The sequence below is a fragment of the Pipistrellus hanaki genome (assembly GCF_964339955.1).
Source record: "Pipistrellus hanaki genome assembly, chromosome: 1".
Lineage (NCBI taxonomy): Eukaryota > Metazoa > Chordata > Mammalia > Chiroptera > Vespertilionidae > Pipistrellus > Pipistrellus hanaki.
The window spans coordinates 87,406,121-87,418,167 of record NC_140503.1 but is presented as its reverse complement, the minus strand read 5'-3'; the positions used below and the strand labels follow the sequence as shown (position 1 = coordinate 87,418,167).

Sequence of the window (12,047 nt, the reverse complement as noted above, 5' to 3'; positions counted from 1 at the left end):
CTGGTGATCAGTTAAGTAGGATGCCACAAAAGCATCCATACATCACAGGTATTCTTCGGTTTATGTGTTCATTGACAGCCAAAGAACAGTTTCCAGAGCTTAAGTACACTTCTGCCCTCTCTTCTAGGAGGTGGTCAGAATGCTGTTCCTTTTCTGACTTGTTTGTTGCACTTCCTGTGTTGCTGCAATTATCTCTTGTCTCTAATTCCGTAAAGGCATATAATTATTGTACTCAGAATTCTTTTTTTTTTTTTTTTAAGCACACATTATTATTATTTTTTAATATATTTTATTGATTTTGTACAGAGAGGAAGGGAGAGAGATACAGAGTTAGAAACATCGATGAGAGAGAGTCATCGATCAGCTGCCTCTTGCATACCCCCTACTGGGGATATGCCCGCAACCAAGGTACATGCCCTTGACCGGAATCGAACCCGGGACCTTTCAGTCCCCAAGCCGATGCTCTATCCATTGAGCCAAACCGGTTTCGGCTGTACTCAGAATTCTTTTGAGTTTGTTACTTTCATACTGTGATTTCAGCTTGCTTTTTTGGATTTGGCTGACTTTTGTCTTTATCACAAAGACAGTTGTAGTAACTTTATGAACCTAATTTAGCTTACTGAAATATTTATTCATATTCTAATTTCTAGTCTGTCGCCATCAAATATACATCATTAACATTTTCCACTTCATAGTTGTATTATGGGAACAAGTAATTTAAAAACTGAGTTTGGAAATTTTTTCTTTCTGTTTATGTTTGGCCTTTTTAAATAATGCCTTTTTTGGTATATGCATTTTTTTTTTTTTTTTTTTTTTAGTGTTATTCTTCCACTTCCTCAGAATGTGAAGGATTATTTACTTGATGATGGAACTCTGGTGGTTTCAGGAAGGTAAAGTATATCAGAAAACAATTTTTAATACTTTTATCATAAAGGAATGTTGTACTGATTAAATCTCAGCCATTGCCATATAAAATGAACCATTCTCTCTCCTTTTTTTCTAGATAAGATTATGTGCTGATTTTGATCCTTTATTTTTTTGTCAATGCTCAATTAATAAGATTCTTAAAATTGGGTACTTCTCTAATAATTACTATTTATGAAAATGGGCAATTCCTTTCTCTCTGCCTTCATAAAATGGGGATGGAGAGGACTGGTGGGGGGCAGAGGGCATGTTATTACCCTTTGGGATTCTTCAGGTCTTTTAAGATAAGAATTCATTGTTCATTGCAAACAAAGTTTTCCTGGGGTGTATCATTAAGTACTCAGCATTTTGTTCCCCACAGTTAACCTGCCATGACTCACCTCCACGCTTCTCTGTTCATGTAGTTCCTAAATTGTAAAAGGAAGAAGTAACTGTGCTTTAGTCTTTTCAGTGTAAACTTGAAAAGTTTAAGCATTGTACAATTTAATGATATTCCATGTGTTCATTCAGGTCTCTGCTCAGAAATCGTTATCTTAGTGCTCATCCCTCACTATCCTTTCTAAAGTAGCCTAATACCAACGCTTGCTGGAATTTTTTTTTTTTTTTTTTTTTTTTTTAAGAATTGTAGGTTGAAATTAATTTTCCCTTAGAATTATTAAAAGTTTTGTTTTATTGTGCTCAAATACACATAAAATTTACTATATTAACTACTTTAAAGTGTACAGTTCATTGGTAGTAAGTACATTTGTATTGTTGTGCAACCGTCACCACCAATCCATCTCCAGAACTTTATTCATCATGTAAAACTGACAGCTCTCTGTGCCTTAGATTTCTCTTCTGTGAATGGGTGACTGATGTCAGAGAAGTAACCTCATAGCGTTGTGGCAGAGATACAAATGGAAACTGTGTAAAATGTTTAGCCCAATGCCTAGTGTATTGTATGTTCTTAAAAAATACTGACTGCTCTTGTCATCATTAATGTTTTTAAAAAATATATTTTATTGATTTTTTACAGAGAGGAAGAGAGAGGGATAGAGAGTTAGAAACATCGATGAGAGAAAGACATCAATCAGCTGCCTCCTGCACACCCCCCACTGGGGATGTGCCCGCAACCAAGGTACATGCCCTTGACTGGAATCTAACCCGGGACCTTTCGGTCCACAGGCCGACGTTCTATCCACTGAGCCAAACCAGTCTCGGCTTGTCATCATTAATTTCAGTCTGATCATTAAACACTTCGTTAAGTATCTGTGAAAATTGTGATAAGTGCTATGAAGGAAATGGGGAGGCCACTGACATATTACGTTACTGAGGGTGGAAGTGGGGCTGAGGATTGCAGGGCGGGTCAGGGAATTTCCTGAAGAAGTAACTTTTATGAGCCTCTGAGAAAGGAAGTTTGGGTAGAAGGTAGTGGTGGAGGGAAGAATCTTCCAGGATGAGGGAACAGCATTAAGGAGGGCTCTGGGGCACGGAACATCTTCACGTGCAGGAAACAAGTGGTGGGAGTCTCAGTTGTTGAAATGGAAGCGATGGTCAGGGTTCAGGTTGAGGTATGTGTGTGGAAGTCATGTTAAAGATCCTAGAATTTATTGAGAACTCAGGTATTGAAGGGCTCTGAGCAAGAAAGTGACTTTGGCAGATTTCCTTTTGTAAACAATGACTGGTTACTGTGTGGGACTTGAAGGCCAGTTAGGAACCTGATACAAGTGAGAGCTGATAGTGGCTTGTTCTGAGAGGGTGACACTGGAGCGGAGAGAATCCTGCAACTTTCAGAACTCAGTGATGGAGAAGGAAGTGGCAAGAATTTCTGCTTGAACAACCAAGTCGATGAATGAAGATGCCATTTGCTCAAACTGAGAAAAGCATTGTTTATTGAGTCTTTGATTTGAAAAATGTAATTTTATTTATTTTTTATTTTATAAAAATATTTTTATTGACTATACAGAGAGGAAATGAGAATAGAGAGTTAGAAACATCAATGAGAGAGAAACATCTATCAGTTGCCTCCTATAATCCCCCTACTGGGGATTGAGCCTGCAACCAAAGTACATGCCCTTGACTGGAATTGAACCTGGGACTCTTCAATGCCCTATCCACTGAGTCAAACCGGTTAGGGCAAAAATGTAGTAATTTTAGATTGTTTTACTTTTATAGTTAAAAACTTGAAAAATTAGCCCTGGCCAGTGTGGTTCAATGGTTAGGGTGTTAGCCCATGCATCAAAAGGTCAAGGGTTTGATTTCCAGTTAAGGGCATGTACTGGGTTGCAGGTTCTGATCCCTGGCCCTGGTGGGGGTGCATGCAGGAGGCAAATAATCGATGCTCACATCAATGTTCCTCTCTCTCCCTCCCTCCCTCCCTTCCTCCCTCCCCTCTCTTTCCCCCCTCTCTCCCCCTCCTCCTCTCTCTCTTTCCCTTCTCCCTCTCTCTCCTCCCCGCCTTTCCCCTCCCCCTTCCCCTCCCCTCCCTCTCCCCTTTCCTTTTCCCCTCCCTCTCCCTCTCCCTCTCCCTCTTGATCAGTGTAAAAAATATCCTTGGATGAGGATTAATAAAAACAAATTTGAAAATTATAGTATAATTTATATGAGGTACATTTACAATAAAATGCACAGATCTGTTTTACCACCACTCGATTGAAAATATTGACCATTTCTATTCCCCAGAAAGTCCCTTGTATCTCTTTTTGGTCTCTCCTTCCTACCTCCATTTTCCCACCAGGCAAACACTGGTCTGATTTCTATCTCCATAGCTTAGTTTGTCAATTCTAAATGGAATTATATAGTATTTTTGTGTGTCTCTGGCTTCTTTCTTTCTTTCCTTATATTTTTTGTTAATCCTCACCCGAGGATATTTTTCCATTGATTTTTAGGGAGAGTGGAAGAGGGAGGGAAAGACAGAGAGAAACATCTATTGGTTTCTTCCTGCATGGGCCTTGACCAGGGCCTGGAGCAGGGAGGAGCCTGGAACTGAGGTCCGTAAACTTGACTGGAATCGAACCTGGGACCCTTTGGTCCACAGGCAGACTCTTTATCCATTAAGCCAAACCAGCTAGGGCTGGCTTCTTTAATTAAATATAATGCTTTTAAGATTCATCTAAGTTGCGTTTTATCACTGAGTAGCTATTTTCAAACATGTCTTTTTAAAACTCAGTGTTTGTGTTTTGCATGTGGGCTTAGGTGTGTATCCCTCTCAGTACGTTCCTTGCTACACTAATCATTTTATCTCCCCGAGTTCAGATAGTAACAGTTTTTTGAATGAGTGTGTGTGTTTAAAGTATTATTTATAGAAGACCACAGCTGCATCCATTACTACATGAATACTTTAGCTTCTTTATATGAAATATATCCCTGAATCAAGGGATATAGTGTATAGCAAGCATGTCAAACTCAAAGACTAACAAAGGCCAAATAAACAAGGTTTAAAAAAACTTAAGTTTGAAAGTTTAAGTAAAAAAAACCCCAAAAGCTTCAATTTTCATAGAAATGTAGGTTTATTTTGAAAAGTATAGTATGAAAAAAACAAGAGCAATGGTAAAATTAATGTTTTCTCCCTGACACTTGGCATCTCTTCTCTGCTACTGTCTCTGCTACTTCGGGGGCAATCTTGTTCACGGTGATCACTTTCAAAACTGACCCAAGGTGAATGTCAGGAATTCTGGATCTGACGGGAGACTTACTTCCTTTCATAATTGTAAATAACTGCTCACACTGTTATATTCGCTGGGCTGAAAAAAATATTCTTTGTGGGCCGCGAGTTTGACATGCGTGGTGTATAGTTACAAATAAACATACTGGTGTTAATGAACTAGAATTATTGACTAATCTTTTTATTGTGAGTAGACCAGTAAATTATTTCTAGATGTTGAGTCATCAGTCTCTTGTGATTTTGATTAATGTATATCAGTTTTTTAATCAACTTTTCTTAATTCTATGGAATTGAATTTCCAGAGGCACAAAGCTATGAATCACATAGGCTCACTGGTTAGCTTGTACAGAGGGTAGAATTTCAGAGCTTCTGTAATTCTTGGCACTGGACAGACTGTGGGTCTTGCTAAGGTCACTTATGCAGCAAGAATGTATGGTGGCGTGGCTCAGTAAAAAGTGAGATTGGAAGTTAAAAAGACTTATTTGACACCTAAACTCAGAAATACATGGTGTCACTTGTTCTGTCTTTTGTTGGTCATAGTGAATCTTGAAGTTGGTCTAAATTAAAGGGATGGGAAAATAAATGCTATTTCTTCATGGGAAGAGTAGCAAGTCACCCTTCAAAAGGCTTGTCCAACGTGATGGGAAGAATTATTGTAGCCATCTTGGCACATTATTTAAGTTTCCCCCCCCTTTATTCCATTCATTGTGCAATATATATCTGGAGACCTATGCTTTTCAGTTTTGGGAGATTTAAAAATATTACATCTTTTATAATTTTCTTTTATTTTCTTGCTTCTGTTTCTGGAACTCCTGTTGCTTAAATGTTGGATCTGCTGGATTCTCTGTATTTTATTATTTCTTCTCTATTGTCGTTTTCTTTGTTGTTCCAACTTCTAGGTAATTCCCTTGACTTTGTCATTTATTTTGAATTTTTAGTTTCTACAAGTTCAATCTTGTCCTCTGTTCCTTTCTTATAGCCTCCTATTTTTTTTTTTTATGGATACAATAGCTTGTTTTTGTTGTTGTTAATCCTTGTCCAAGGATATTTTTCCATTAATTTTTAGGGAGAGGGAAAGACAGAGAGAAATATCAATGTGAGAGAAACACATTGATTGGTTGCCTTCTGCAGGAGCCCTGACCAAGGTCCGAGCCTGGAGAAGCCTGCAACCAAGGTATGTGACCTTGACTGGAATGGAACCCGGGACCCTTTGGTCCACAGGCTGATGCTCTATCCACTGACCCAATCCAGCTAGGGCTCTTCTTTTATCTTTAAGGATATTAACAATGTTTAAAATATTTTTCATTTAGCCACTTTATTGTCTTTATTTCTTCCATGTACCTTTTTTTTTTTTTTTTTTAGAAATGTTTATAAAACATCTTTCTTCAGTTTTCTGATGATTTTAGGCCTCTATTCATATTTAAGAGTGAGGGACACACACACACACACACACACACACACACACACACATATTTGGAAACTGTATACCTGGGGGGGCTTGTTGACTAAAACTGCCAGCAATTAGACTCTGGGGTTTTCCACTTTGCACAGAGGACAATTCTCTCACCTGTCTGCATTCTGACAGCAGGGTAGGAGGACGGGAACTAGGGCTCTTAGTTCAGCATGACTTTCACATGGCTCCTCATCATATTCTAGCATTTCACTCCCATATTCCTCTGGGCCATTATGGACCTGATCCGTGAGCCTCTTTAGTTCACTTTTCCCCCAGAGAATAAACCTGCTTAGCCATGGGGTGGAAGAGGATTAGTTGCTTGGGTGTGTAAGTTTAAGGAGATTGGGTGAGTCTTTGTCATTTTTTGGACCTCCCACAAGTAACCCTATTCATAGCCCAGAGATGCAGTTTTGTCATCGAGAGGTCTCTAGGTTCTAGCTGTTGCTTAGTGGGTGACCCCTCTTGGCTTTTTGTTTTCCAAACTTTTGTTGCTATCTTCCTTCTGTAGTTGTCTTCTTGTGGGTCCTCTTTCTTCTTGGGGTCTTTCCTATCATTTTAATGGAGTTCCATGAGGGAACATAAGGGTAGATAAATGCCCATGGTAACCAGAGGCCCCATTTCCCTTTTTCTTGTAGTTTCTTGGTCCAGATCCTGTGCTCCCTGTTATTCTGATTGTTATTTGTTTTCATTATATGAGTTATTCCTAGGCCAGTTGTGTGTAGTTCAGTATTTTTTTTTAAATATATATTTTATTGATTTTTTACAGAGAGGAAGGGAGAGATATAGAGAGCTAGAAACGTCGATGAGAGAGAAACATCGACCAGCTGCCTCTTGCACACCCCCTACTGGGGATGTGCCCGCAACTCAGGTACATGCCCTTGACCGGAATCGAACCTGGGACCTTTCAGTCCGCAGACCGACGCTCTACCACTGAGCCAAACCGGTTTCGGCTGTAGTTCAGTATTGAGGAGGGTCCAGGGCAGAGTTATCCCCTCTGAGTGCCTTCAGCCTTTGCTTCCTCCTGGGCAACGAGATTGGCTACTAGATGCCTCCTTCCCATACGTGCTTCTTCAAAGAGAGTGTGTCTGAGTATTTCTTTCTCACTCTCTTCCCCATACCTCTCTGTGTTGCCCGTACAGCCTCAGGGAATTCTGGACACTAGTCCGCACACTCTGTTTTCACTGTAGAAACTAGGGAGTCTTGCCCCTCAGGGGTGTTCCCTCAGCTGTGCAGAACAGCTCTTCAGCTGTTTCCTCTGGTGTCTTCCTTCATCCCGTTTGACCTTCCTGGTCTCTGGCAGCACTTTCTCACCACTGGACTCCATAGTTGTGGATGATCCTTGGTGTCATCAGAGGAAGACTTTGAGCTTTCTTTCCCTTATTTCTAAGTGATTTCTGAAAGCAGGCAGAAAGTTTTTATTCTGCCATCTTTATTGTACTCTCATTAATTTCATATTGGTTTTTTATTAGTTTCTGTCTCAAAAAGTCGACTTTTTCTAATATTACACTCCAGTTGAAAGGCTTTTTATATACTCAACTGAAATTCTGACTACATAGTACACAACCTTTTTCTTTCTTAATTTTTGCTTCGTGTCCTTCTAGGGAAGATCCTCCAACATCTTCTCAGCCAGACAGTGATGATGAAGCAGAAGAAATACAGGTTGGTTCTACTCTGATTTGGAGACTGTTCTAATTTCAGTGATCTCTGAAATAGTTCTGACCTTTAGTTCTTAGCATATATTCATTGAAGTGAGAAATTACATGAAAATCTCACTTTGAATGTATACTTTTATTTACATACCAGAGGCCCAGTGCACAAATTCCTGCACAGGTGGGGTCTGGCTGGCCTGGCCCCAATTGGGGAAGGGGAGAAGATGGGGAGAAGGGCTGGGCGGGGGGCAAGGGGGGAGAAGGGGAGAGAGCATAGGCCAGCTACTCTGCCCTTGATGGGGTGGGAGAGGCCAACTGAGAGCGGGGCCAGCGTGGGAGAGGCCACGGTGGTTGGCTGGCCAGCCCCACCCCAGATAGGGCTGGTTTGCTGGCTGCAGTGGGCGTCATAGCGACTGGTTGTTACAGCATTCTGGTTGCTGGCTTTTTATATATCTGTTTATGTATAAATTTTACATAGAGTACTACTTTTTTGGAAGCCCAGTACATTATCGACATTTAATGTTTTTTTCTATTCTCTTCTTCATGCAGTGGTCAGATGATGAAAACACGGCCACACTAACGGTAAGAGCAGAGTACCAGCCTGGGGACAGCCTCACACTATCACACAGCTGCTTCAGGCTTCAGTGCCTGCCTCTTAATGCCCATCTACTCGCCATTTCAATTGTCTCATTTTTTTTCTGTTGGCTATTATGTATTAGTTTTTATTAGTTTCTGTCTCAAAAAGTGGACTAATAAAAACTATCATTTTTAAAATTTATTATTAAAGTTTTTAAAAATCTATTATTATTGATTCCAGAGAAAAAGGGATACACACACACACACACACACACACACACACACACACACACATTAATGATAAGAGAAAGAATCATTAATTGGCTGCCTCCAGCATCCCCCTCACTGAGGACTGAACCCACAACCTAGCCATATACTCCTACCAGGAATTGAACTGTGACCTCCTGATTCATAGGTTGATGCTCACCCACTGACCCACACCAGTTTAGCTATTAAAATTCTTTAAATTTGATTTTAGAGAGAAAGGAGGGAAACATTGATATAAGAGAGAAACATTGATTGGTTGCCTCTCATAGGGCCTCAACTAGGGATTGAACCTGCAAACCAGGTGTGTGCCCTGACTGGGAACCAAACTTGCAGCCCTTCAGTGCATGGGACTATGCTGCAACCAACTGAGGCACACTGGCCAGGACTGTTATGTATTATTTTGAAAAATAATTTGAATCACTCTTTTTATTTTTATTTTTTTAATATATTTTTTTGATTTCAGAGAGGATGGAAGAGAGATAGAAACATCAATATTGAGAGAGAATCATTGATTGGCTGCTTTCTGCACGCCCCACACTGGGGATCGAGCCTGCAACCCAGGCATGTGCCCTTGATCAGAATTGAACCTGGGACCCTTCAGTCTGCACACCAATGCTCTATCCACCGAGCCAAACCAAGTAGGGCTTGAATGACTCTTTACAGGCAAACATGGCTTGCCCTTTCCCCCACTTTGGTTCCAAAGGAAATATTTTACGTTCATAATTGATGCTTTGACTTGTTTCTCTTAAGCTCTGAAAGAAGGAATCAAGTCTAGATCTATGGGAGCTAAATTAATGTGAATAATCTATATTCGCTTACTCACATATATTTAAATGTCATAAAACATTACAATTTCTTTTAAGTGAGAGTAGAGGACTTTATGACATTAACCACTAGCCTGTGTAAAAATGTAAAAGTTGATTAAGCTTATAATTTTTCACCAGCACTTGTCATTTGTTGATTGTTGATGGTAGCAATTCTCTCTCTCTCTCTCTCTCTCTCTCTCTCTCTCTTTTTTTTTTTGATGGTAACTATTCTGACAGGTTTGAGGTGATACCTCATTGTTTTAACTTGCATCTCTCTGATGATCAGTGACTGCACATTTTCTCACGTCCCTTGGTTTTAATGTGTGTCCCCTTTGGAGAAGTGTCTAGTTAGGTCCTTTGCCCATTTTTAAATTGGATAATTTGTCTTCCTTTTGTTATGTTATATGAGTTCCTTATATATTTTGGATATTAACCCTTTATCAGATGTATCATTGCCAAATATGTTCTCCCATTCAGTGGGCTCCCTGTTCATTTTGGTGATGGTTTCTTTTGCTTTGCAGGAGCTTTTTATTTTGATGTAGTCCTATTTGTTTATTTTCTCCTTTAGTTTCTTTTGCCCTAGGGGACATATCTGTAAACATATTTCTACATGAGATGTCTGAGATTTTGCTGCCTATGGTTTCTTCTAGAATTTTTATGGTTTCACAACTTACATATAAGTTTTTTATCCATTTTAAGTTTACTCTTGGTGGTCTAGTTTCATGTTTTTTGCAATTTTCTCAGCATCATTTATTGAAGAGACTGTCTTGACTCCATTGTATGCTCTTGCCTCCTTTGTTAAATATTAATTGAGTGTAATGGCTTGGTTCAATTTCTGGGATCTCTGTTCTCTTCCATTGATCTATATGTCTGTCCTTCTGCCAATACAAGGCTGTTTTGGTTACGGTGGCTTTGTATTATAACTTCAAATCTGGTAGTGTGATCCCTTTGTTCTTCTTTCTCAAGATTGCTGGGTTATTTGGGGTCTTTTTGGTTCTAAATACATTTTTGGAGTATTTGTTCTAGACTTGTGAAGTATGCTGTGGGCATTTTAATAGGGATTGCATTGAATCTTTAGATTGCCTTGGGTAGTATGGATATTTTAATGATGTTAATTCTAACAATCCATGAACATGGTATATTCTTCTACTTGTTTCTATCTTCCTCTATCACTTTTTCCAACATTCTGTAGTTTTCTGAGTACAAGTCATTGGTTAAGTTTATTTCTAATTAGCTTAACTTATTTGTTGCAACGGTAAAGGGGATTGTTTAGTTTCTTTCTGAGAATTCATTATTGGTATATAAAAGGGCCATTGATTTTTTAAAAAATTTAAATTCTTTATTGTTGAAAGTATTATATATGTCTCCTTTTCCCCCATTGACCTCTCCCTGGCTACTGCCACTCTACAACACACTTCCTTGACCCCCTATTGTCTGTGTCCATTGGTTATGTTTATATGAAGCCATCGATTTTTGGGTGTTGATTTTATAACCTGTTACTTTGCCAAATTCATTTATTAAATCTAGTGGTTCTCTAACCAACTGAGCTACTGGGCCAGGGCCAGAAAGAGAAAGACTGTATGTTTTGTTTAACTCTGGATATCATACAGGTCAATCTTTATGAAAATTCTATTCAGTATAGCATACTTGTTAGTTATATACCATATCTATGGCACTTGATTTGATTCCTGCTACCATCCTATATAACAAAAGCCTAATATGCAAACTTACCAAATGGCAGAACGACCAGTTGCTATGAAGTGCACTGAGCACCAGAGGGCTGATGCTCAACACAGGAGCTGCGCCCTGGTGGTCAGTGCGCTCCCACAGAGGAAGTGCCACTCAGCCAGAAGCTGGGCTCATGGCTGGCAAGTGCAGCAACGGTGGAGGGAGCCTTTCCTGACTAAGGAGCAGAGAGCCGAGCAGTAAGGAGCTACCGAGCAGGCAGGCGGTAAGGAGTGAGGGGTCCCAGACTGCAAACGGATGTCCGCCTAAATCTGCAGGCAGACATCTCCCAAGGGATCCTAGACTGCAAAAGGGTGCAGGTTGGGCTGAGGGCAACGCGTCCCCTCTCCCCCCCTCCCCCCGAGTGCATGAATTTTAGTCACCAGGCCTCCAGTGGAGGTTATAAACCTATAAACCAGCAGGGAAAGATGCCCCAGTTTGGGTGAAAATGACAAAATACTGTCAGAACAAAGAGAACAATTAGAACTGAGGGTATCTAGAGGTATGTAAAGGGAGAAGTAATATTTGATCTGGCCCCTTTAAGAATTTGATAATTCTTACCACAATTTGATAATTCTTACCAATTTGATAATTCTTAAAGTGGTAAGAATTATCAGTATCAACTCAAGTTTTTAGATATAGATAGCTATAGAAATTAATAATATATGTGTGCATATGTCTTTTTACCAAACTCTTCACTAAGTTCTAGAAGTAATAATATATGATATCATGGTAGCAATGAACATATCTAGTGTCCTGATCTTGGTTTCTATATGCCATTCTCCATGAAAAGGAATCAAAGCTCCCTGTAGAAACTCAAGACTGAGGGTAGGAAAGTAAAGATGAGCATGTAGCAATTTGTAGTCAGAAAGTAAAGAGGCTCTGAAGGAGACAAGGAAGACTACCAGCCTGCAAAAGAGACTACTTTTGTTCTTGATGAAGTGTGCAACGTTGTAAAAGAGGTTATAGAAAGTATCATCGGTGGCAGTGCCAATCAGTACAGC

At 39.7% G+C, this 12,047-nt stretch overlaps 1 protein-coding gene across 1 annotated transcript in view; it reads left to right on the top strand.

Annotated features, from left to right (window-relative positions):
• Positions 1-12,047, top strand: part of CDC123 (cell division cycle 123) — a 60,231-nt gene that overhangs the window by 5,531 nt on the left and 42,653 nt on the right. The window contains exons 2-4 of the mRNA XM_084876318.1: positions 819-890; positions 7,622-7,679; positions 8,219-8,251. Of these exons, the coding sequence (XP_084732444.1) occupies positions 819-890; positions 7,622-7,679; positions 8,219-8,251 (163 nt within the window). The remainder of the gene's footprint in view (positions 1-818; positions 891-7,621; positions 7,680-8,218; positions 8,252-12,047) is intronic.